Source organism: Solea solea, chromosome 20, assembly GCF_958295425.1.
Source record: "Solea solea chromosome 20, fSolSol10.1, whole genome shotgun sequence".
Lineage (NCBI taxonomy): Eukaryota > Metazoa > Chordata > Actinopteri > Pleuronectiformes > Soleidae > Solea > Solea solea.
This window is the reverse complement of record NC_081153.1, coordinates 19454900-19482791: the sequence shown is the minus strand read 5'-3', so window position 1 is coordinate 19482791 and position 27892 is coordinate 19454900. Positions and strand designations below refer to the sequence as shown.

The 27892-nt window shown below is 41.2% G+C and overlaps 1 protein-coding gene across 1 annotated transcript; it reads right to left on the bottom strand.

Moving 5' to 3' along the window:
- Positions 1-101: 101 nt before the first annotated feature.
- LOC131447623 (TGF-beta receptor type-2-like) lies at positions 102-26348 on the bottom strand. The gene is made up of 7 exons (XM_058619521.1): positions 25851-26348; positions 20671-20812; positions 19098-19288; positions 14203-14978; positions 11915-12056; positions 2750-2874; positions 102-1210 (listed from the first exon to the last, which is right to left on the bottom strand). Exons 1-7 carry the CDS (start codon positions 25921-25923, stop codon positions 1031-1033), a joined length of 1629 nt encoding a protein of 542 aa, XP_058475504.1. The 5' UTR covers positions 25924-26348; the 3' UTR covers positions 102-1030.
- Between the last annotated feature and the right edge of the window lie 1544 nt (positions 26349-27892).

Below are 27892 nucleotides of genomic sequence, written 5' to 3'. Positions count from 1 at the left end.
AGTTTGAGAACCGCGGCTTGAGAGCAAATCAGATGTTAATCTTTTCCCACAGAGGACTGACGACAAAGGACACGACATTTAAACACTAAATGGACACACCGTGTACGTACAAGATATTTTTTAATTATGATTTTTACACTTCTATACAAAACGTTCTTATATGAAAACAAGATCATTGTTCCCTTTTCTGTAATAAAATGCTTATAAACAAGTTCAGCTTTATGTTTTATTGGCAGCGGGTGAAATCCGTTTCGAGGTCTTGTAAGATACTGTGTCGCGCTCCGTTATTCTCTGATTATCGTCCTTAAATCTAACAGGAAAATTGCACATTCACACACACACACACACACAGACACTTCACCTTGTATTCCTTTGGTAAAAGGTGAACAGATTGTCGATTCCTATAAAGAGACTTTTATGGCTGTCCATCCAACGCTGCACCACTTACAGAGACAGTCCAATACTGTTTATGTCACATTTATCACTAGTGTTATTAGACGTCTTAATATTTTCCATTTCCTTGCCTGTGAAGCTCCTCAGTCTTCTGTAGTAAGCTGTCGGCGGCTTCTTCAGCTCTGACAAACTGGTGGAAAAACACCGATATTTTGCCTCTGTGTGTCCATGCTGTCCCTTTAATGTCCTTTACCTGAAATGTATTGCCAAAACAAGAATACCGACATTGAATACACACACGCACATTTGGTGTGCATAGATATTGATAAAGTGCAAATAGTAATTGGTTATAAAAGCTTAATAATGTGAATTCCCTGTCTGTTTGTGGCTTTGATCCAGTCTTTAAAGCATAAAACAAAAAAAGAAGTGTAAAAAAAGTCTTTCATTGGTTTTCATATGCATGTTGGTCCTGATGTTGATACTGCAGCGATCCTCTCTCTCTGGCGTCAGTTCACTTTTCCAGGAAAGCTCCTCCATCTGATCTGATCCAGTATCTGGAATGAGTCACAAAAAGCCTCCAGTGGAAGCTGTGATTCCTCACCCGCCCTGGTGGGGGCAGCAGTGTGTCTGTAAGGCTCTACTTCTCGTCCACAACAAAGATTTCTTCAGGGATCTTCTCCTCCGAGTCGGAGCGGTCCGACAGCTTGTCCAGATACTCCATGTCGTCGAAGCGCTCGGCGACACACTGGGCTGTGAGACGGGCCTCCGGGTCGTGGTCCCAGCAGTCGTCTATGGAGGCGCACACCATCTGGATGCCCTGCAGGGGGAGCAGTGGAGCACAGTCAAGATCAGTCAATAAAGCAGACTAAGTGTTATTATTATTATTATTATTATTACTTTGTGCAAGAATGAATATTCATGTGTCTTTATCGAGTTTCGTGTGGGAGTAAAAATAAAACATGGACTCACTTGATCGACAGAATCACAGATTACAGACACAGTCGCTGTTCGATGTTTGTCTTTTTGAGTTTGGTTTGAAGAGACGTGATAAAGTGTGATGATTTCATATGATACAAGTTCATTATGATTATTATTTTTGTTTATTTCTCAGTGATTGTACACTGAAGTTTATTATTGCCGTGTCAGCTAGTTTGCACTCATAATCTTACACGTCATAAGAGCATGTGTTTATGTTGCATGTGAAATACAATGAGTTTAAAAAGCAAACCTGAATAATTAAAGCCCTAAACACTTAATACAATGATATGTATGCAGTATTTGATATTAAATGATATTAAATGTAATAAAAACACATAGAAATGACATAAAATCATATATAAACAGTTGGTTCTTCAATTTTAAGGCAGATTATTTGTGTTACTGCCGTATTTGATCATATTTATAAGCTATTTCACTGATAATGACACTGGTAATTATCCTTTAACAAACATTAAAAAAGCCAAAGAGACACAATAGACGTCATCATAAAGAAAAGGTGACAGTCAGGGCTCAGATTAAATGTTTTTGTCTTGATTCAGTTTTATCATGACACATATTTTTGATTAAACCAACATTGAACGATCCAAGTCTTGCAAAAAAAGAATCAATGTGACATACTTTCTAAAATCAATGCACATCACATGTGAGGACAGCGGCGAATAATGTCTGCGATCGACTAAATTCAGCTGCTCTTGTTAATAACAAAATAAATACAGTCAGTCGTACAATCAAGTGTTTTTTTTCAGAACTAAATGAAAAAAATCAAAAAATGTGAGCCTTCAAACTAACAACAAACCTCAGGGTAAAAAGTAAAATAAAGAGGACGGGGCCGTTGTTATAACACACTATAAATGACACGTGCATCACTTACTCACAGACAAACAAGTGTCCTTTGTTTTATTTCCCTACGATTCAACGTTACATCATCAACTAAACAAGAACTAAGAATATTTCATGTGTTTTTTTAATGTTATGATTTATATCGGCTTTGATTAAGTAATTATGTCAGACGATCGTCACAGAGCAGTTTCTACCTGAAGTCGCTTTGAAGCAGAGCTAAGCTAACATCAATAAAACAACGAGCAATAGTCGCAGTGAGTCAAACAATAGACATGTGACACCCTCAAATGAACCGCTATGGTAAAATAAAGGTAGATATTTGCACAACGTTTTTGCATTTCGTAATTTTTTATAATATAACATTGTAAAAATGATAAATACACACATTTAGGAAAAGTCAGGGTCCCACGGTTTCATGAAGTTATCACCCCTGTTCATGATATTAAAATAAATATTGACTAAAGAGACCTCAGTTGCCAGCCCTAGTTGGTCTCTGCAGGGTGTCGGTGCCTCTTACCGTGTGGTTGATCCAGCTGTTGGGGATCTCAGGTCTCCCTCTGTCCCGGAGGACGCTGTCCTTCATGCTCTCCACACACGGGTGTTCCCTCAGGTTCCCGAAGGGAGGCTCGTACTCTTTCACCTCTGCACACGAAGCACAACAACAAAAAAACAAGAAATCAGCCAAAAGAAAAAAGAAAAAAACACACATCATGTTGTGAGCGACACAGAGTGTGGATCAGACGGCAGAGCCCCCAACACGCGCATCAACACCACCTCTCACACGACTCACTGTGGGCTCCAAATTAAAAGTGTCACTGTAAACACTTGCACTGCGGCAGCACAAACAGCAGCAGCACAAACAGCAGCAGCACAGACGCTGCTGACAGGAAGGCCGAGAGGGAGACTTGAGGAAGAGATTCTAACACAGCTCGGGCTTTGTGTGTGTCCACTCTCTTGCACAACAAAACCTTGTCAGAGTGCGTGCGCGTTTTGTTAACTGCAAAAATACCAAGTGAGTTTACTCATGGCGAGATTAACCAAGCGGAGCACGCATGACTGTGTCAAGTGTGGGTCAAGAGTTTCCACAGAACATGCAGCATTACACGAAGGAATGAATCCCTGAGAAAAGAAATCAGCTTTCAAGTGAGGAGGGGCCATGTACACAAAACACATGTTTTTAGACAATCCAGGAGAATTGTGTGAGTTTCTTTGTTGTATTTTCACAATTAGTCCTATTCACAACTCCACATCATTTACACTTATATTCATTCAAGGTTTACCTTTAAAAGCTTAAACCAGAGTTCCCAAACCTTGACATCGAATTCAAAGACCTTCCAGGACCAATTCCCTCAAGTGCAAGGACACAATGTGCTTAAGAAGGGAGGAAAAAAACTTTTATTGATTTGCAGCACGCTCTGCATCTGGACCAGTGACTGTCCTTGGGCTCTTGATCAAAGTCGGTTTTCTTTGGTCAGACGGAGATCTTGGAATTTGCATTTCCCAGACATCGCGTTACTCATTTATTGTTCTGCACCGAGTCTCACGTCATCGACAGTGGACAGTGTCCACAACACCACACGCAGGCCTAGTCCAGGTTACAGCTGAAACATTTCATCCATTATCAATCGATTACTAAATTAATCTACAACTATTTTCTATCTGTTTGAAGTTTTTAAATTAAAAGATTAAAAGTGAATCATTTTATTTGAGAACATCATCATTTCCAGGTTTGACGAACACGATCAACATTTTTTAAGTTTTTTTTAAAATATTTTATGGACCAAACGATGAATCGAGAATATAATCGACAGTTAGTTGCAGCTCTAATCTACGTACATCGTAACAAACACATCGGCACCAGGAGACATTTGCCTAAATATCAACTTAACTTCTTTCTTGCACAAAATTCAAGCACTTTCAATGATCCATTTTTTTCAAAAACTTTCAAGGGCATTTAACATGAACGTTTTGGAGGATTTCACCCTGTAAAATGTACAGGTTTGTTTAATTTATATTTAATCAATGTGTGCTTTGTTGCAGTGTCACAGAGTGTAAACTGTAAAGTAGAGGTTGTTACAGCAGCTGTCAGCACATTTGTATTCTTTATTTACTTATTTTATTGCAGTGGAAGTCGTGTTCACACCTAAAAACAAAAACCTAATCTCATTTCGTTTAACAACAGACCGACAATGTACTGCACAGATTGTGTAATTACTCTCTTACTTAATCAAACACACATTGCAAAGTGAATGAAAGACCGACTGGTCCTGCGTTGTGTTCTTTGGAGAGTTTACACAAGCAGAACAAAGCAGTGCCAGAGCTGTGGAGTAAACACCGTCATCATGTGTTTCATACACGGACAAACCTGCAGAAACTCCCCGATGTTAAAGCACATATACATGTCCATCAGTACATTAAGTCGCCGACGCACCTGTTTTTAACCAGATTACGTTTCCTTTCTGTCTTTGAAAAACATGAAAAAGACTTTAACAGGAAGTTACGCAGGAAACGGAGACTAATACAACGGGAGGATTTTGGATTTTGAAAACAAAGCTCCTCTGGTTGGATGTGAGAGCTTAAACGCAGACGCACGCAGCCATCAGTCAATATTTAAGAGGAGACAGACGCTTCTTTCTGCTTTGACAGGTCTGACAGAACACAGAACTGTGTGCTATAGATGGCAAAACACACTTTGTAAACTGTTGGGCAAACATGTTTATGTGTTCATCCCCAAACAATGGGCCCAAAATATATAAATCACACTGCAGAGCGCTTTGCAGTGTAAACAAAAGTGTTTATTCAAGGATGGAAGGGATTGGCCAGTGCTGCTCTAAAAAGGAAAGATGTTCTTTTGTCCAGGAAAACTTTAAATTACAGCAAAACTCCCAACGAGCAAAATCTATTGAAAAACACAACACGGGGAAGGAGAGGAATGCTGTGGTGTGCAGAAGTCACGAGATTTCTCTGCAGAAAAAACACCATATAACAAGTGCAGCACAGTCCCAATCTGTGCTGCACTTGTCACCATGTCTCCTACAACAGCTGACATGTGGTGATGTGACTTCTGCAGCGCCAGCACTTATTTTATCCCCAGTGTCTAATTCCTACGCCAGTTGTCAGGAATCTGCAGACAAGAGAAACTGGCTTTCATTTGGCTTCAGCAGCAGCAGCAGCAGCAGCGACGACCGGGGACGCGACGTCACGACCTTTCAAACTTCTGTGACACATGTCGTTGACGGTGAAGTCGTGGTTAGTCAGTTTAACTGCTCCAGCTGACACGCAGGTCAAAAGCTACAGGCAAGGAAACACCAAATATGAGCAAGAGCATCACAATTATTGTGACCTTGACTTTCTATTCATTTGTTCTATTTTATTTATCTCACCCTTATATTGACAATTTCTTATGATGTGACACCTCTAAAGCGTTCTCTTTAATTGTTCTATTACTTGACTCTTTTATTACCATTGTTACCAAGTCTTTTATTCCACCTGTGTTGTGTTTATTTACATTCATGGTTTATTTTAAAGTTAAAACAGAGTTTTAACCTCTTTACTCGAGCCTTTTCCTATTGTATTCCACCCTGTGTTGTGTTGTACAGTTTTATTTGTATCTTTTGTTTTATTCCAAAGAAAGAAAGTTTCCTTTTCATTCCACACCTGTCTTGTTTTATTGTTGTATTTGCTTTTTAAATGTTCCTTTGTAGTGCAATCCTTGTATGAAAGGTGCTATACAAATAAAGTTGATTATTATTATTATTATTGTTGTACTGTCATCTGTCACTTATCTTTATTTTAAGGTGCGATATTATATATAAATAAAAACAGATCCAAACATGTGCTTTAAATGAATAAAGTGATCACAATAACCTTTTTTCTTGTCAGAGTGTGGAATACCCTCTGCTGCTTTTCATTAGGCTGCGGTGGCGGTGACACTTGTTTCGTCTTCCTCACACGCTGTTAAAGTCATTGAACGCAGACGCATACATGTGCCGAGCTCACATTTGGACATATGGCAGTGACTTAGCCCCGGGAGGCTTACCCTGTCATTAACTATAGCTGATACATACAATATGACCTTCACCTAACCCCATTAAACCTGACCAAAGCTATTTAGGCTCAGGCTGGATGCGGCTTCAATGAGACCAACTCGGGGACACACGTTATGTCCTCGATTCAGCCCAAAAACAAGTAGTTTGAAGTCAGGATTTGGACACACGCACACACACGTGTACACGCACAGTCAATCATGCCCTCCAGTCCTGAAGGAGTTGATGGTTTGACATCTGGAGAGCAGCTGCCCTCACATCTCCTCCTCTCCAGTCTGGCCCAGCCTCTCTCTATAGGGGCCAGAGGTATTTCTCTGTCTGCAGCTCAACGTTAAAACACCACTCCACTATTATCCCACGTCTTAGCCCCACCCGCCTGAGGAACGCCCTCATCGTCTTTCCAAGCCCTAAATCTGGACCAGCTAAATTATACAGGAGAACAGTCGGAGATAAAAAAAAAGAAAACGACTGAGCTTTGAATCCAGCTTTTCCTTCTCGCTCTGAGCTGTGTTGATGTCTCTGTTCTGTTTTCCCTCTCATTCCAGGTTTCCTTTGTCTTTAGAGTCTCAGAGGTTAAAGGGTGCAATCATACTGCTGTGTTTTTATTTAAATAAAAAAAAGATCTGCATCAAGACAAGTATTTTAGCTCCTTTTCAGAAAGGATCTAACATATATCACATGTAAGGCTGCAAATAAGGATTATTTTAATTATTGATGTCAGAAAATGTTACACAAAGATTTAGTTTTAGTGACTTCTTTGGTATACGGAGCAAAGAAACCAAAAATATTCAAGTAAAACTTTCATTTACAGCTTATAGTGAAGTCACAGCTGAACCAAGTGGTGTTCTATTCTATTTTCTTCTACATGGAAACATTACTTCGATTCAAGAAGACCTGAAACTAAGGATTGAGACCATTAACTGCTCAGGAAATAGAAGCCTAGAGTCGCCCCCTTGTGGCAAGTTAATATAATTCTTAAATCCAGGTTGGCTTCAGGAGAAAACCAGACAAAACTAAATTTTTATACACAATCTGTGTGTATCCCTGGTGTAAACAGGAAGTTGATTCTCTCCTCTGCAGCAGGTGCTTAGTATTACTACGGAGAAAACTGAGAGCAGTCATGAGACTGACGACGAGGCGAAACTGATTAGTGGTGTGTGGCCTCTCGCTCGGCCAGACAGCCGCTTCCTCTTCCTCGCTTCCTCTGACAACGGTTTTCTCGGCTTCTTTTTTGCCAGCTCTGCCATGATGAACGTCATGATGAACGTCAAAAATAACGCTGTCGCTGCCATGATCTATGTGTGGTCTTTGTGTGGTGCCATGGAGGAATTATGGCGTATTTCCACCGGCTCTCCTCGCCTCGCCTCGCCACGGCACGGTTTAAGACAGAAATCAAGCCGAACAGTGCCGAAATGTAGATCAGTTTAAACTACTTCCAATCCTAAAAACGTGGGTTAATCTCCAACAACTACCAGGAGTCTGGTGCATTTAGCAGTCAGACGGAGTCTGTGCTCCAGTCATGGAGGAAGTTTTTAATTAACCGATTCTAGTGATTTGATTCAGTTACGCTGAAAACAACTGCTTTACAAGTCACTAGTCACTCGTTTGTGTGTGTGTGTCGTGTATAAAACTCCGCCCACGCTGAGTAGGTACTTTTTTTATAGTGGAGATGCAACCTAAACCGTGCCGTGCCGAGTTGAGCTCGCCTCACCAATACGCCAATAGTGTTTCTTGTCTGACCCGAGACTTCGGGAGACCTCCTGATTCTGAGACCTCCAGGTCGGTGGTCCTGAGCCCCCAATCGCAGCACAACAGGCCATTTAACCACCACAATGACTCTGAAACTGTTCAATTAGGGTAAAAATCCTGCTTTAAACGTATTTTGAGCGTCTAAAACTGCAATAACGTGGGAGACGGACCAAATGTATGCATTCTTAAATGAAAACTGAGGAATACGGATGAAGCCAAAGAAAGCGAAATGCTGTCTCACGGCTGGTAGACAAACGCTGTCGACAAGCGGCTGTGTTCCTCACGCCTGGCAGAACTCGGGAGTCGACCGCGGCCCGGGGAGCTGTGACAGAGCGGTGAGGCGGCCGCCTGCCACTGTCTCAGACACTCTGATAGTTGATCAGACATCTGTCCTCAACACACACACACACACACACACACACAAAGGCATCAGAGTCAAGAGACACGAGTGGAAAACCCTAGTTTTCTGCAGTGATATCCTGTGATGTGTCATTCTGAAAATGTGCATTTTGTCTAAAGCGGGCCGAGTTGGCAGAGAGTCATGTGTGACTCACCGAGCTCCAGGGACAATACTGAGAGACGAGCGTTAGCCGCTAAAGCTTCTCACTCACTCTCAGTAAACACCAGCGTTTCTCTCGGGGCGCCAGATCTCTGCCAGCGCACTTGCTGCAGGGAGAGTTAAAGCTGCCAGTCAAACAAAAACTAAACGGCTGCATTTCATGCCTTCCACATTCCTCCTGAGCCTTTCGTCCTAGGAGTCGCTCTGTGTTTGCACAACATGTTAACCTTTCAGCCGGACTCCTTTGAGTTTCGGCTTAACGAGCGACAGATTTCAAAGCGTCCGCTCGCCTCAGAGAGTTTGCAGAGTCAGGATAAATAGATCAAGATATGAAATGGGAAAAACACATCAGTGTCTCAACGCTTCTATCTTTAGTCTCTTTTCTGGTCCGCGGGTGGGACGGGAGCCCATCTGCTTCCCCTTTCAGTGCCCGTCCTCCCTGTGAGTAAAGCTGGGTGACTGTCTGCAGCACTGACAGTGTCGTACGAGAGTCATTAACTGCTGTCTCACCTGCCTCAGGGTGAGGAGAAAAAAAGACGAGAGGGGAAGAGTAACTGACAGGAGGATGATGAGTAGAGAGGGGGAAATAATGACATGAATTGTCAGGAACATTCAGAACGACGTGGTTAAACTGGGTCAGAAATAACGTTTGCCATCATCTCCACTGTCCCTGTTTGTGGAGATCTCATTAATTAAAAATAAAGACGCACGAGCATGAACTCGGAGGTGAACGAAACTGATGGACAAGCGTGACGAATAAAGACTCAATTTCCACTAAGTGACACAGTGTCGTTGGGAACAGAACACCCTGATCTGACATCTGTTCATCGCTGCGACGGGTACATCAATACCACCATGATACAGCTAATAACCTCTCATTAAAAAGAAGAAGAAGAAGAAGAAGAATATACAGTATCTTCTCGATCACAAGAAGAAGACACGCTTTGTTTGAGAGAAGACTGCGAGAAAAAAGTGACGATCATCTTCACTGAACTGCACCGCTGCGTGGAGATGGAGCAAAGCTACAGGAACCTCCATCCAAGGAGCCTGGATTCATTTAGTCCATCCCTTCCTGCAGGTATTCCTGTCTGGTCTGCTCTCAAGAGATGTTCCTCACAAAAGACCATCCGAGGGAGACATCCATGCTCACAGAATTAACTCCACTCTAAAAGCGGTGTGTCTTGGGACTGTGCTCTTTCTTTGCAAAACAGGAAATAGTTTTGTTTTGCTTTCAAAGGTGTACCCACAGGCCCCATACTGTATATTCTTACTGCTGGGAAGGAAAAGGAGAGGGGATTATGGGTCACAAATCCAGGCTTTTCTTTTTCTTCAGAGCACTCCTGGGCAGCGTAACCAGTGTGATACAGGGGGGTGTGAGGGCAAAACAGGAAAACGCCAAAGTCCAAGGGTTTCGTGCTCAAACTCCGCTTTCAATCACTGCTCTGACACAATGGAGACAGCAGCAGTCAAAGAAACAAACTGGACCACAGAGACACTAAAGGGAAGTGAAAACAAATGACTGACTGTCGCCATGAAACACTGCCCCACAGGCTGCCTTCAGATAATCACCCATTACTATTATTTGCACATATCCCGGCCTTGTTTTTGCTGCAGAATGACAAACACGAGTAACGGCACATTAGCAAACGCCACAGCGGATCCTTGAGACTTCTACAAGACGGATGTGGCGTTGGTCACGATTAGAACTCTGTTCCCTCCGTGGTGAATAGAACACGGAGGACACGCGCGGACACGCCTCGTCACGCGGCACCACAGCAAACTCAAGGTGAAGTTAGTCAGCGGGCTCCTAATTGGTAACGTCGTCAATGCGCTTGTATTTCCTTGGAAGTCAAGCGTTTTTTTTCTCTGCTTACAGTGTTTGTGAAGATCTTTACACACGTTTCACTCATCAGCGTCGTATTGATTTCCTTTACTCGCGATGACGCCGGCTAAACTCGTGATCATCTGTATTTTTAGCCAAAGGTCACGAGCGATGTTTTTCAGTGCACGTGCAGAACATGGTGGGAACAGAAGCAGGCGTGTGTTTAACACAACTGACGATAAATGACGTCTCTGAACTCATTTACAACCAGGCTCCTATTGGACGATATCAGCCGTCAATCACACTGGTGTCCAACTTGGCTTGTAACTGGAGGGTCGCCGGTTCAAGTCCCCACCAGGTCAACAGAGCTGGGGTACCCCTGAGCAATGTACCCAACCCCCATTGCTCCCCGGGCGCTACTCAGTGTGGCAGCCCACTGCTCCTAATTCTAGGATGGGTCAAATGCCGAGAAATAATTTCCCTAAGGGGATTAATAAAGTATATTAGATTAATAAGTATTTAGATTTAGCATCTATTTCTTTGTAAATGGGAACATATTTAAAAAAATAAAATAAAAATAATCGACATCTCGCACTATTGAAGAAGACACCATACTATCGATTTAGATCATCAACTCCTCCTGGTGGCGATTCAATATATTCTCCTTCCATCTACCATCTATGATAACAACACACAAAGAGAATACAGAGGGAGGCAGCGTAGTGTACCGTATTTGGCGAGGAGTGGTTTGACAACCTCAAAGTGTTGACAACTGGAGGAAAAAGAATAACAAACAACTCCCCGTGTCTGCCAGCCACGTTGTCGTTTTACGAGGGATTACGTGCTGGACTATTATTTTTCGCTGGAAGCAGGGAATCCACACTCTCTCTCAGGCTCGTTGCAGTGTATCTCCCAAACATGTTAAACCATGTTTCAAAAACCTCAGTGAAAGCAACACGCTGGCATCAGCGCAGCAGAATTGGCACCAGGATGAGTAATAAAAACACTTATTCTCATATTTCCTATGTGGTAAACTGAGGTTAAAGTGACGTTTGCCTGAAAACTGGCCTTGCTTGTTATTGTTGTCTATATCTGAAGTATTCTTCCTTAGATGTAGCTGCAGAATGAATAACCTATAATTTATGACACATTCTCATTCACTGAAGTGAAACTAATGTTTTGTGTCAAATTTATAGGCTTATTACAAAGTTGCTCAACTTAAAAAAAGGGATTTAAGGTTTTATTGTCCTGTGGTCCGCCCACATGGATTTATGGATTAGATTGTTTGGCATAAGAAAATAAAAAAATGTAAGCATTTTAAAATGTTCCAAGAAATATTTGCTGTTGGAACTAAAACGGATGCATTTGCCTTCAAAGTGAAATATTGATCTGACACTACTATTTAAATCAGTAATTCCTCTTTTCTTCAATCCTGACAAATGTGACCTGAAGCACATTACACATTAACCTGTTCATAATGTTTGTTTTTCAACCGCCATTACTCACCTCCGATCGCGCTGCACCTGGAGATGATCTCCCACAGAACGAGAGCCATGGAGTAAACGTCGGCCTGTTTGAAAGACTCAATGTTTTCTAGGTTGATTCTTGACTCCAGCACCTCTGGAGCCATGTACCTGGCTGTTCCCACCTGAGAGGAGACGGACATGCGTCAGTGATGGTCAAAGGTAAGAGAAGCCCTAATACAGATGTTAATAGTAAGAAAAAGGTTAAATAAATTCACACAATGCTCTTCAAGCAACATTTGAATCTAGAAAATGTAGATTCTTCAAAACCAAACCCTGTTATAACATGAAGAATGCCCCCATCACAACAAAACAAGACACACAAAGCTTCAAATCCATTTGTAGTGCTACTATTTTAGAGTTGAGTTTGCCTTTTGTGTTTGTCTCTGAGCTCCACCAAGCCTGTTTTTCCAAAAGACATGTGTTTGTGTCGTGTTGTTGTGTGGTTTTAGGGGAGGGAGTCGTTTGTGTGGTTTCGCGCTGGCGTGCAAAGAATTGTGGGATACGGCTCGGCCGCGAAGGATACACCAGATGTGTCCTTCACGGACGGGCAAATGTCGGCCGAAGATTCATGTGACAGTTGGGACGGCCCGTGACGCGGCGCCGTGACACATTTTGACAACGTCCGGACAACGAAAGACGCAGCCTTGACTATTGGGACACGGCTCGAGTTGCCTGACTGAGCCTGTTTTCACATGAAAGATGCAGCACACAGAGATTATTAACCCTTTAACAACAAAGACTCAAAGTGTCCCTCTGGACTTTTCTTTTCTTATTTTAACCATAAAAGGGCCAGAAAAGGTGCTTTTTGCCCATTTTTCCAGAATAACGTTGAATTTTTGGCAGTTACTTACAATTTACTGCATGTGAAAATAGTGTATTAACAATTTAAAATGAAGAAAAAACAAAAAAAACACTGTACTTGTACATGAAAACTAGATTTTGAGTATACAATACATATATTGTATAGTATACTGTACCATGTAACCACTACTAACTAAAGTGAAGATAAAGTGCCAATACCAAGAACTATTAAAGTTTAAGTCACAGAAAATGCTATTTCCTGCTATTTACTATAACAACTGGGCAAACTAATAATAGATCACTTCAGTATACAAATGGTTATGTTTGTTGTCTAAATCACTCCCTTCATTCTTACATTGACATAATTCTACATGAAAACTAGATTTAAAAAGTAACATTTGTTTGAGTCTTTGTCTCAATGTCCAAAAACAGGCCACAAAATGGAAACTATGTACAGGCGTTTTTCCAACTCTCTCCTCTCTGGTAACAAAGACGCTGATTCGCCGGCTTCCTGCAACAGCGCAGGTGAAATGTACGTATAACCACTACTCACTAAACTTCTCAGCTTTTTTTTTTTGATGGCACAAACCGCGGCGTAATTACGGTAATGCAGCGTGCACTTGTGTTAAAGGGTTAAACTGTGTCTGTTCACAAAGACCAGAGAACAGAGAAAGAACATTATCAACAACTAAAAGCATTAAAAGCTACACACTGCAGGTTTATGAGTGGCAGGTGAACAAACCCAAAATAACAGAGTTGTTTATTTAAAAACAAGGCGTCGCTAAGCACATAATCTCAGCAGTGAGAGTTATTTATCTGAGGTGGTCATGTCATAGGCGTCATATCACTTTTATATGAACCCAAACATGTTTGATGATTAAATAAGTGGCTAAACAAAGGCAGCACAGAGCTCAACAGCATGTTGCTTGTCTTCACATAATTACTGCACTGGAAAATGTGTTCACAGGCGCTTCCTCCAAATGCATTAAGGGAATTACAATGCATTAGGTGTCCTGTACAGCAAAGGGTGAGGCCTTTTTTTTTCTTCTTTCTTTCTATCATGAGTCATTTTCATAATGGAGTCTAATATGACTCTGGTCTATTACATCAGCATAATGAGTCCATTAAGAATCAATCTAGCCTGTTTGCCTGGTGACTACAATAAAATGTCAACCTAAGAGGAATTACAGCACAATTTCTATCAGCGCGATCCATCTGGGAATAAGATATAGAGAAGGCCAAATATTTAGGGGTGGTATCTCTGAGTGATGAGACTCAGAAGGGAAAAGTTTGATGAACACTTTCAGGGTCGGATAAATACCTTCAAAGAAATATATAGCGGCGCAGCGCTCGGAACGGCCTGAGCACAAATCATGGGAGGAGAGGATTTATTTCTTATCCCTTGAAGGGATCGAGCCAAGCAAAAAAACAAATAAAATGCCCAAATTTAGGGCGAGAAGGGTTTACCTGCCCGCTGTTGGCCAGCTCGTCCACAGACAGATTGCTGTCCAGCCGCAGCGCGAGGCCAAAGTCACACAGGCAGCAGGTGAGGTCGCTCTTCACAAGTATGTTGGAGCTCTTAATGTCCCTGTGCGCGATGGCCACCTTGTATCGACCGCAGGACGTGTGGTCGCTGTGAAGGTGAGCCACGCCACACGCCAGCGAGCTCCCGAGCACCCGCAGGTCCTGCCAGCTGATAATATGATGACTCAGGTATTCTTGAAGATTCCCTCTGGGGTGGTAGGCCGTGATCAGCCAGTACTGTCTCTGCACCTTCCGCTCCTCGGCGGTCAGGAAGTGGAGCACGTTCTCATGCCTCAGGTCTGCGTCCGAGAAGATGTCCTTCTCGTTTTTCCACGACGCGTACTCCTCGTACGAGAAGATCTTGACCGCCACGGTCTCGAAGCCCTGCTCCTCGCTGACCGCGGAGCCCTGCTTCAGCTTGGCCTTGTAGACTTCTGCAAAGCGGCCCTTTCCGACCTGGACGTCCAGCTCGATGGGCAGCAGCTCCGTGTTGTGGTTGAGGTTATTTGCGAGCGTGGAGCTGCTGTCCGAACGCTCGTCATCGATCATGATGGCGCGGCCGTCGCTGAAGTCCAGCGGCGGGCCCTTCTTGCGCCTGGAGCTGGCTTGTCGCTGGCGGTAAACGCGATAGCAGTAGAAGGAAGTGATGACGACAACAGCCATGACCAGCAGAGGCACCAGGCTCACTAAGATGACTTCAACCACTGGGGAATCCTTGTCTGGGGAAACAGAGAGTGAAGATGAAGTGAGAATTATTCAAGTTTAAGTCACAGAAAATGCTATTTCCTGCTATTATTCTTCAGTCAGACAACTCACGATTGAGTCGTTTATTGCATCAGTATACAAATGGTCATGTTTTTTTTGGAAAAGTGAAGAAAGAGCAGTCAGCCACCAGGGGGCGACTCTACTAGTTTCAAAAAGAACTGTTTGAATGTTAAAATGAGCTTGATTTATAAAATCACTAGTCTCAGCTCTTCAATAGAACATGATGTTAATTTGATAGACCTGCAACTAACGATTGTTTTTATAATTGATTAATCTGTCGATTATTTTCTCGATTAATCGATTGGTCCATAAATTATTATAAAACCTTAAAAAAATGTTGATCGGTGTTCGTCAAACCTGGAAATGATGATGTTCTCAAATGTCTTGTTTTGTCCACAAACCAAACGATTGACTTTTAATGATTTCTTTGTTATCCAGAGCAAAGAAATTAAGAAAATATACACATTTAAGAAGCTTAAACAATCGGAAATCTTGTTTTAATCATGAAAAAAGCTTCAAACCGTTTAATCGATTATCAAAATAGTTGTCGATTCATTTAGTCATCGATTAATAATCGATTCAGCTCTATAATTTTATAAATTATATTCCCATTTAGGGAAAAAGAGACAGCACCTATGAGTGGACCAGTGTGACTGGCAGCAGAGTTCCAGAAAACAAATGATTTTTCACATTTCTAAAGCCCACAGTACGATTTAAAACATGTTCCACTTTAGAATTCTCATGGATTTTTCTTCTTCTTCTTCTTCTCGTCGCCATCTGAAACACTGTACTTTTCCACTTGTGCTTTTTCTGGACGACCGTTTGTCTTCCACAGTGTCAAGAAATAAAAGTGAGTATTGGCAGATTGCATCAAGTATCGTAGTATTCTCAGAACAGCAGAGGAAACTGACCCTCCCATGTGGAATGTCTATAAGCATCAGAAAGCTAAAGATAGCGTCTAGACCACAAATGCAAAACTGCTCCAAACCCTGACCCAGTCGACCACATATTGTGTCTCTTTATAGTTTGCGTCTGATTCTTATAATTTAGGAGGTGGTGCGTCTGGTAACTGCTCCGGGTTTTGGCAAATAGTGAAAGTTTATACTTGCGCTGCATTTAAGCTGCAGTCGTAAACGAGGACCCATGAAGAGACGTTTTCCAGACACAATGAGCTTAATGAGAAAACACATTCTAAATGGAATCATTGGTACCATGACTTCATCAAAGAGCCACATAACTGGAGCTTATCTAAGCTTAGAAAAGGGATGCTTCACTTTGGCTGTGAAATAGAACGTGTTCACATTATATAACTGAACGCAGACAGAATAAAGAAAAAAGAAAAAACAAATAATGGTGGGTTTCAAGGGAAGATTATACGTGAGGAGCGCGGCCCCGTCAAAATAAAGGAAGCTAACAAATGAGAAAGGCATCTATTTGACTACCCAGTCGAGCCCGTGGGTTGTCTCTCTTTTCTCTCAACAGGAAACCACATGTCTGAAATCCTCAACATGGCCCCAGCCGGTTTGTTTTGCTTTTCACAGAGTGAGGAGCTATTTCTCACAACAAACCTGTCACCGTGCCTCCCGGACTCTTCCAGACAGCGTTTTGGTCAGAGCCTCATTTACACAAAGTTCTCTTTTAGTTTCCAGGGACAGGAATCTACAGCCCAGCTGGTCAAATTAAAACCCTCACTCACTGAAACCCAAAGTCTTCTGCTCCACAGTGGTGTTTATGAAGTGAGATAATATGTTTTCGAGAAATGCACATATTTGTTTTCTTGCCAAGAGTTGGCCTAGGAAATCGGAAATGGTATAAAAAAAAAAAAAAAGAAGGAGTTTTATAGTTACCGCAGCAATACTTGGCATATTTTCACTGGTATGTGAAGAAGCTAGTTCTCTGCAGTATGTAATTTATATATAACCTTTGTGATTCTCAAGGAAAAAATGACTGAGCATTGAGCTGCTGCTGCTGCTTTACAGCAAAGCCCTGAGTTTGCATTCAAAAATAATAATGAAAGGAATTAAAAAAGTACATATATATAAGAATATAAACAGACAAGTTATGATAAAATAATACAAGTATAGAAATGACAAAGTTGAGAGCAAACTTAATATATTAAAGGTCAATTAAAAGCAATAGAAAGAACATGATTGAAACTACATGTAAAATGTTAACACACAAATTTGTAAATAAAATACAATATAATATGTATAAAAGCTACTTTACTGAGCTTCAAATGGATCTGAGGAGCTATACAAAGATGGTGTTTGTGATGTTGCAGCTGCTGCAGGGCCCCGTGTTAATCAGTGAGAGAAACTTAACACCATGGGTTAATGATCAATGAGAGAAAACAATGAGACACTGATCACTAACTAGTCACCAGAGTTCTCGGTTCTGTCTGCTGGCCTCGTAGCATTCCACTCTCCTGCAGCTCTTTCATTACAACACACACACACACACACGGCCTCATGTTAGTCACTGAGAAGTTACAGAAAGTGCACAGACATTCTCGACTCTGTGCGAACGGATTTCCATGACGTTGTGTGTGTGTGTGTGTGTGTGTGTGTGTGTGCGTGCACAGCGCAGATGCTTTCAATTTGGCTCTGTGTGCAGAGCCAGGTCTCGGAAATGTACCTCGCTGTTATTATTGCCTGGATGCTGTAGTCAAAATACATGCGATTCCAGGGCCAGTGTTGAAACTGGAGTCTCCAAACGCCTGCGAGTGATCATGAGCCTGGAGAGCGTTAACGTGCACATGTGTTACTGTTCATACGTGACACCTTACATGACGAGCAGGGCAGTGCTGCCATCGTCATATCAGGTTAACCGTGACCGTGATGTTTGCATGTTATGATGCACAGATCACATAAGAACCATGTTGTTCCACTGCTTTAGATGTTTTTTTAAATTTTTATTATCAGTACTTTAAACAGCAACTTATCAATATTAATATAATCATGACTATTTATAGTGTGAAATCCACAGTGTGGGGCTCTTTGCAGATAACCATCAACAGACTGCTGCTCCTCCATCAGCTGCGAGAAGTGTTTTGGCATCTTTTATGTAACTGTTCTGTTTTTTTACTGTTTTGGATCAAGATCTGTGATCTTACCAACCCTGTTTCTAGTAGGCAGCTTTTTCAGCACATAACCTCGATATATGGCTTTCTCAGACTGAAACAGCAGCAGGTTCAACTGGTGCAAGTACATACTTGAGCACAGACACCTAATGAGCTAAATGCACTGTATGGATTAAGTATTTGGCCTTTCAGGTGCAGTCTCTAGGCCCCTTATCTCCAATGAAGACAGTTTGGATAATACTATGCTTCCACAGTTTGATGAAGGTCCTTTTCTATTCCAACATGACTGTGCTCCAGTGACAAAGCAAGGACTATCAAGACATGGTTTTAAGGGGGCTTGAACTTGACTGACCTGACCTTCACCCCATCGAGCACCTTGCGAGCCAGACCTCATAAATGCTCTACAGCAGGACTATTCAACTTCACAAGCGGGTCGGACAAAAAGGAAAAATAGCCGGTTCAAAAAAATAAATAAATAAAATAATTTGGCTAAAAAATAAAAGGGTTATAGCAATAATAGCAAAATAAATTGCTACAATGAATAACATGATTGACATGATGATGTCACTTGACTGTGTTGAAATGATGCTAATAGTACATGTTACAACAAAAACCCCACTACTAATTAATTATATGGAGAAAGACAGATAGTCCGTACCAATATTAGAGACAGGACAACGTGTGTGCGTGCGAACGCTGTGAGAGGAGAAGAGAGTGAGCGAGCGGATTTTACGAGAGTCAGTGAATGCATCACAGCCAAGCAGAAACACTACAAAATGTTGAGGAAAGTATTCCAATAAGTGTGGAAGCTGTTACAGCTGCAACTCCATATTAAAGTATTTGATCACGTCACTACAGTGTATCTCTGTTCCAGATTAGTGAGAGAGAGATGACAGTGTAAAGGAAAATATTGCAATATTTTGTAATATCTCTGCAACTGTATACGTCAGTGTTGTCTTTACAGTGTTCTTGTTACAGTGCTCCTCTCACTTACTTGAGTTAAAAAAGATGCGTTCATTGCACTCGTCCTCGGAGCAAGAGCAGATGAAGAACTCCGAGCCCATGCCCTTCCTTTCTTTCATCTCACACTTGCTGTTGTTGTAATCCTCCAAGACCAGGCCGTACAGCTTCTGAGCCGGGTTGTGGCAGACTGTATCAAAGGTGATGTTGTCAACTTTCCTCCTCCTAAAGAACAGAAAAAGAACACTCACACTGAACACACTTCAACTTAAAAAGGTGATATATGGAAGAAATCTATTATATTAATCCATAAAATGTGTCAGAGATTGAGGAAACATCTTAAAGTGATATACTGCCTTGGTGCAGCCAGTGTATTCACAACAGTCCTTTTCATTTGCAAATGTTGAATGTTTATAAAAATAATGTGGATGTGTTTGTGCAGCATCTTATTTAGTAGCAGCAGTAGTAGTTGCTGGTCTTTAAAACAGGGGAAGCTAATTCCAGGCCCAGTTATTTATACAGTACATAAATTCCTTCTGTAGAAAACGCTCGTGATGATAAAAATTAATGAACTGGTTCAAGGAAATGTGAAAATTATGTAAAACTATTTCTTTTACAAATAGAAATGATCTATATCATCAAGTAAAGAACACACAACAAGCTGCTATTTGTTGCTAAACAGAAAAGGCTCTGGTCTTTTCACCTTCAACGCTCTTAGTTTGGATTAGATTAACCATTTTAAATCCTTAAAGTCGCTGCTTTTACATACATCATTTTTAACTGAGTTACGTTTCATTTGTGGTTTTTGTTTAGGACTGAAAACAAGAAAAAGGCTGACAATGACATGACATATGTATTGTTTACGTAACAAGGTAATAATGACAGTTGAGAAAATGTCATTTTTCAGCAGTTCTGTGATGAAGTGGTAACTGTAAAGGCCACGTTTGTCTCCCACAGTCTCGGCATTATGTAAATGACTGCAACACAGAGGTTACGCTCACAAACGGCGAGGTTTTCAAACCCTATCACAAACAGGAAACGAGAAAAAAGAGCCTGAACCTGCACAAACCTCCAGTGCATAGTTATATTCTGCCTCCCTGCGCAATGTTATGACAGAGGTTTTAAAGAGGTGCCGCTGTCTGTGTGCCATTAGCTCTCTGCTCACCTCAGCGCCAAACATGCCCATAACATCGCTAATATAATTAGGAGCAGCAGCGTGGCCCTAAGCTTATAATACCTACACAAATCTGCCTCCTGCTGCTTCTCACATTTGGAGTGAGATGTTGAGGTGCTCGTGTGCTCGTGTGCCGTCATAATCCAGCCAACTGTCTCCAACAGAATGCAGCCCCACAATGTCTTTAAAGGAAAAGGTCAATATATGGAAGAAGGTTTTGGGGCGAAGGAAAGAAAACAAAGCCTGATCTGAATATAAAAGAGCGTCGTTTCCTCAAATGCAAATTTAAGACCCGACCTTCTCACCTGACGTTTGTTTATTCGTGTATTTATTTATTTATTTAAAGGTGAATATGATGAAAGAAAAAGCTCAATTTCACTTGAGCAGGACCATTATTCCTTTATTAGAAGTGTTAAGTCGAGTGGACACTTACCAAATACTGACGCAGACGTCGTCATCGTGGGGGCAGATGGACGTGATGTTGCACTCCACCTTACAGCTGCCTTTACCCGTGCAGGTGGTCGCCCGCACGTCACAGAACTTGCACAGCCGTTTCATCTTTATGATAAAGGCCTCTACAGAAAGAGAAGGAATTTGAGAGAAGACACAACGTGAATTCATTTTTTAACCCACTTAATGAATTATTTAAGCAGCAGCTGAACCGGAAAAACATTTAATCAATAACAGGAATGAGCAAATCCAGTCTAAAGTGGATAGATTTGCTCCCTGTGAAGTGGGAACAATGAGAGCAGCACGCTCAGTGGCATCCACCTCCTTTGGTCTTGTCGAGACTTGACTTGGCCCGCAGGCGGACCAGTATCAGAGAGACAAACAGGATTGTGTGATGAGTGCCTGTGGGTTTGATAATCATCTCAGGCGACAACTGCCAGACAGGCAAGAACAACAAACAAAGAAAACGCAGATGCATCTCCTCACTGAGAAGTCTCTCATTTGTCAGAAAAGGTGCTGAGCCGACGCGGTCCGTGAATATCAAAAACTCCAGAGGACAATGTATCAGTGTCTATGAATGTTTGAGGTGAGGAGAAAAATGCACGTGGTTGTGTCTCCGTTGGTGAGTAATGCTGCTTCTACACATAATTCTCCCGCAGCAGCTTTGCTGTTCATCGTCGCAGTAATGAAAGACAATCAGACTGTTTGGCAGAGACAGACGGACAGAGGAACAAAGGGAGTGAGCGGCCTCTCCTTTGCTTCTACAAGGAAGTTCTTCCCACACATTAAGTAAAAGTGAAAAGTAGTTTTGTCATTTTAATCCTATAACTATAAAAAATGTCCTACTATCAACACTGGTTGAATCATTGACTATGTTTATGTTTAAGGATTAGAGCTGCAACAAATGATTATTTTCTCGATTAATCGATTAAAAACCTGCAAATGATGATGTATATGATAATGTCTTGTTTTGTCCACAAAACAAAATCATTGACTTTTAATGATTTCTTTGTTATCCAGAGCAAAGAAATGAAGAAAATCTTCACATTTAAGAAATCTTGTTTTGATCATGAAAAAAAGCTTCAAACCGATTATTCGATTATCAAAATAGTTGTCGACTAATTGAGTAATCGATTAATAATCGATTCATCGTTTCAGCTCTATTAAGGATATGGATAATCTGATTCTAATATTTACATGTGTTTTCCACTCACAGTCCCAGTTACTTCCATCATGACTCACGTCTACATTATGCACACTATCTGCTTAATGTGACCACTATCGGGTTACTCTACGTCTGTGTACACACTGTACACTTACGTAGAAGTACATGAGTCTGCTGCACAAACAGAGAGAGTGAAGGGAAAAGAAAAAAAAATAGACAGAAAATCCGCGTGGGCACTGAACGCAAACTTAGTGAAACATACACCAACGCCAAATTGTCCTAATCACTAAAACAGACAAAGAGAAGGAGCATGTGACAGTGCTGCTGCTCCAGTGAAACCACTTAACCACACATTTACTGTACACCCACACCACATGCACAGGAAGCTGAAGCTGTTCCTTTCATCAGAATGTGCGACTTGTGAACACAACAACATGGAAAGTGAGCGATTTCCTACCGACGTACACTTCCTGTGTAAAAACACATTTGCACAATATGTGTCGTCAGTGACGGGCGGGTGTTTGAATATGGCAACGTCTTGACTTTACTTCGGTCACACGACGGGGAAGAGTAAGTGAAAGTAAGACATCTCGACCGTGTCAGCAGACCGTGATGGGGTCTGCTCTAAAACCACACCGACTAGAGAGGGTGCTGTGCATGTGCGACACAAACAGCCCACTGTGTCATCTCACCCAGGCTGCAGGGGGTGGGGGCAGACCTGCTGCACCCAGCAACAGAAGGAGCAGCAGAAGTCCCACGTGTTATAGAATACACTGATGGGCATCCGGTTCCTGCTACTTATCAGCGTGAGCGAGAAACAAGCAGGAAAACTCAAATACTGCTTTCTGGCCTTGACTTAACGGAAGAACGCCTACACAGATACATCCATCACCATATTACACAATCTTTCTCCTTGTTGTTTTAAAAGAATTCAGCATTGTTTCAGGAAATGTCTCCATCCCCACAAACCCGTCCTCCCCCCCCCAAAGATGTAGTACATATGCCAGGCCTGTGAGGCGCTGTAACGCTACACCAAAAAATGGACGCGAAGACGTTGTATACATTAAATGAAGAGATGGAAAGAGTACTAAAATATCCTCCTCAAGTAAAAGTACCACTATTTTTATTTTGATAACATTTTACTTAAGTACAAGTAAAAATACTGGTCTAAAAATGTACTCAATTTAAAGTTAAAAAAGAAAGTATCTCGTTTAAAATGTACTCAGAGTAAAAGTGACTTAGTTACTTTTTTAACCACGTTGGGTCGTGAATTGTTTTTAATTAAAGGCACACATTTTAAAAATTAAAATGTATCAGTCAACATGGGTCAAAGGTCACATATGCTTTAACTTTCTCACTCAGGGACCTTAATTAACGCCAATTCACCTGTCTTCTGTCATTATCATTCACCTGTTCTCATCATTCCCTGCTTAAGTTTCTGGTGAGTGAATTTATTTATTTTTTACTATTAACGGATGTGATTAAAGTACATTTCTTCAAAAAAAAAACCTACTTCAGTAAAACTAAACGACACATTTTAGTACACAAAAACCTACTCAATTACAGTAACCTCTGATTAGATGTTTATAATCACAGAAACAGAGACCGGATGAACCAAGCCAGAGGAAAGGAAGGAAAATAAAACAAAGAAAATGAAAGTTAGGATCAAGTAAACAGACCGAAAAACTTTGTTTTCTCCTTCCCTTATTTTATGAATCAGTTTCACTGATATTCTTCAACACTTGTTTTTTTCTTGAACTCGCTGAGTACAGGACGTATTCTAGTGAAATCTAGCATCTTTTTAGGATGGCGTCATTTAGTAATTACACTGCAAACTATCTCCAAACACAACAGCAGGGATGATGACAACAACAACAACAGAGAAGATAGGGACAGTGAATGCTAGCATAAGAGAGAGAGTTGGGGCTATGACATTATCGTATTCCGAAAGGAGTGTAATTGTTGTCTCCATGGAAACGCAAGGACAGCTCCCAAAACGCTGTTTCCATGTGGATGAAATTCCAGTATGAAGTATGCTCATTTCTGTGTGGACAGGCCCTTAATCTCCAGCCTCAATTATTTGACAGAGCACATCAAAACTCGACCTGGTGAGGTGTTTGAAGTGAATCGGCACTAAAGGGATAGTCCATACCCAAGTGCCAGTGGTCTGAAGGTGTTTGAGTCGGGGTAATTATATCATTAGAGCAACTCCTCTGAAAAGGCATGTCATTTAAACCTAGGGGGCGGGATGTGGAAGGGATGAATTGCAGTAATTGTCACCCAAGGCTACGTATAATTGCAGAGGGGGGGGGGGGGAGAGGATTAGGAGCAGCAAAAGCCACTTGGTGCCATTAGGACTGAGCCTGAGACAGATGAAGGTAAAACACTGTCTCTCTGTGAGGGGCTGCTCATGATGTGGCTGCACATCAAACATGGAGATTAACTTTAAAAGGCAAACAGGTGAGATCCTGGCAATGGAGGCACAACATCCTGTGCACTGGAGCAGATTATGTTGTGCATTCTGGATTTAATGTATCATTATTTGGCCTTTTAAAAAAAAAAAAAAAAAGCTTAGTAATCCAAGCACATCAGGCCTGTGTTTAACTTTTGTCTGAAAATCCGGCAAAAACAGCTAATAAGTTCAAGGTAATTCATAGTTTCTGTCCACTGAGATCTGCTATGTTCAGAGTGACAGTGTTGCCATCCAGGGAATGGGCTGTAGGATCAAGTACATGCATGCATGGAATGCCACACTGACATGGACCCAGTTTAGACATGGAAGTATGTAGAGAACTTTAGTCCATGGTGACAACACAATCCTTTTGTGAGAATTAAATGAGAATGAAGCTATGCAATGATTTTCCATGGTTGGAAACCACCTCATGAGGTCTCATGCAACTATCTTGCTACTAAATGCTTCATAATCATCCAAAAGTCAAAAGTCCAGTTTTCTCTGTGTCTGTCTGTGTGAAGCATCACTCAAAATATATTATATATATATAGAAATAGATATTCCTTTCCAGTTTATGGCCCAAGAAATAAACTGTTAGATTATGTGGATGATCAGGATGCAAATTTAGGATTTAAAACAACACATTTTAAGCTTGCATGACAGCGAGTTAGAAAGATTGCATTTCCTGTAAGCATGTAATATAACTTCATATCAGTCTATGTTACTGTGTACTTTTGTGAAAAATGTAGCATTAAAAATATTAATAAAATGTTTTATTAAGCTGTTCAAGGTTTAAATTTAAAGCCTATTTACAATAGGGTTGCACTTTTTTTGGCAAAGTGCACAAGGCTGAAAATAATAAAATATATTAAAACAAAAAAACAATAATTATCTACCTTTATGTTACATTCTTCACATGTACTTTATAAATATATCATGCATGTTGCTACTGCAACGATGAAAAACATACAGTGTGTCGTGCAGCTCTAGGTACAGCCTCTCTAGCTATAGCTTAAAAAAAATAATAAATTAAAACCAATTGCACTGAATCATTAAACTTTATTAACTTAAACACTTAGCGCATTAGAACAAATGGTGATTAAAGTAACTCAGGTATTAGTTGTGAAGGTATGCTAGACAAATTCAATGTTTTTGTTATTTTATTAAGAGGTACTGTTAAGTTTATAGTGTTATAGCAATACAATGTCAAACAGCAATTGTGTGATTCATTTACGAGTCATGCTTGGTGATTGTATTGTGACAAGAGAGGGTGCAGGGATATTTCTCTAACTTCAAAACAAGAGAGTGAAAACAAGAGCAGCAGCAGAAAACAGGCGGTGAAATAAGTGATAAAAACAACAACAACAGTAGTGTGTTTCGGGGGTTCAGGCTGGTTCAGTGTAGCCCCCCGACTCGCTTGAGCCGCCCCTGCTGACCAGCTGAAGGTATACTTTGACACAGTGTAGCGCTCTGTGACGCTTCACGGTTTCTCGTGAAAGACTTGGGCAAACTTTGGTGAAAGTTGTCGCAGTAAAGTTCCACTCACCAGTCTGCTGAAGCAGGATACTGCCAAAGAGTATCGTTCCACACCAAAAAGCGGAAAACCGAAGTAGCTCCATAAAGACACGGACTATACACTTCCCTCTTTCTCATTAATTAACCGAAGCCTTGATAACGGGTTTAATATCCAGACGTCGTGGACTTTCTTCGGTCCGACAGTTGCTCTCTCTTTCTCTCTTTTTTCTTCCCCTCTTTTTAAAAAACAAAAACGCCTCCACAGCTCCGGGAAGAAAAAAGCAGAGTAAACACAGCAGGCAGGACTTGCCCTAAATGACTCAGAGTATGTATGTGCACTCTTCATGAAACAGGAAATCTTCAGAGGGGTTGGACAGTTTTTTTCCCCCTCTCTTTCTCTCTCTTTCTTTCTCTCTCCCTCTCTCTCTCTCTCTCCCCTCGTCTTCTTGAACTTCACAGTCTCACTCCTGTGGCTCACTAAAGTCTTGAACCATGTCATTAAGAGGCTGAAACCCAACGGAGCAGAGACTTGAAATGACACGCTCTGAAATAGCTTCACCTATAGACTGCAAGTGTGTGCAAACACCCCCCCATTTACTTCACACGAGTCACACCTTTCACGTCTAATTCACAGATGTCAGCCCTCTAAGAAAAAGTCAAGAATTCATTGTATCGTCACTGAACACGCTGACTGATCAGCCACAACTCTGAAAACACTGCTTTTAGTGACTCATGCTTTGATAAGTATAATAACAATAATCTTTCTCATTTACATCAAAGTCAGAACTGGGAGTTCTTTCTTAAATGTAAACTGTGAGCAACACAAACACACACACACACACACACACACAGCGTAGCAACATGTCTACTGTTAAAAAGTAAACAGCACTTTGTGTACGACTGAATTACTATGAAATAAATGTGACAGAAGGGCTGTTAATGGTAAAAGTAGAGTTCCGACTACAGACGTAACGCACTATAAGTCCGCCCCGTGAACTTTCAGGTGCAAGATAGTATGTAGTGTAATGCTCTGCTCTGCTCTGGCACAGTTAAATTGCTTACATACAAATAAAAAAAGGTCTGCATTAAACAAAAATGACACAGCTGCATTCCAAAGGGAGTTAATTAACCTATTTTTCTGCTGCAAACTGCATGGCCATCATGGACCACACACACACACACACACACACACACACACGGAGCACTCCCCCCTTGCATAAAAGTGAATAATGCTTTAAAACAGTTATGGATATCTAATATGGGAGTATAGAAATAAACAAAGTGAAAAATGTCAGAGGACTCATCACTAACTGCTTAATTATCAGTCTGAGTCATCAGTGTTAGAGTCTGTCAGTCATGACTCAACACAGACATGACATGACATGACATGATATAAAAAACAACAACGATTAAATGTACAGTGTTGTTTCAGCTGCTTTTATAGGTCATGTAAAAAAAAAACCCACAACAGTAAAACTAGCTATCAATTTAAAGATGCTGTAGCATATAGAGTACAGACAGTATAGGTCTATGTATAGGTGCAAGTCAATAAATCACACACATCCCTCCTGGAGAAGTTCCACGTTTCACGGTTAATCAAGAAATGGTGAGAGTCTCTCTCCATATCTGTCTGTATATCAGGGTGTTGGTTTATTTTTATTTGTATGGAAGACACACAGAGGTTAGGTCCACCGCATAAGGCCCATAAATCAGACCCACTATTGGTGGGGCTTTGCAGACATATGTTTTTGCTGTGCATACTCGAGCCATGATGTCAGGTTTCAGTGCTGACCCTGTGACCGTGGAGCTATACTATATCTCTCCACACAGGATGTCAACTCCTTCTCACACCACCTGACTCACTCAGCCTTATTAACTCTCCGTGCGTTTGCCTTCAGTGTTCCAGTGTAGAAAAACATACATTATGTTGACAATCATCACTTTAAAAAGAAGTTGTTTATGTTTGAAACTGTTCCTGTGTCTGTACATTTCAGACAGGAATCGACAGTAGCTAAATCGGCACCTTTAATGGTGTCTATTTACTGTAATGTAAACAAAAACAGGGTTTAAAAA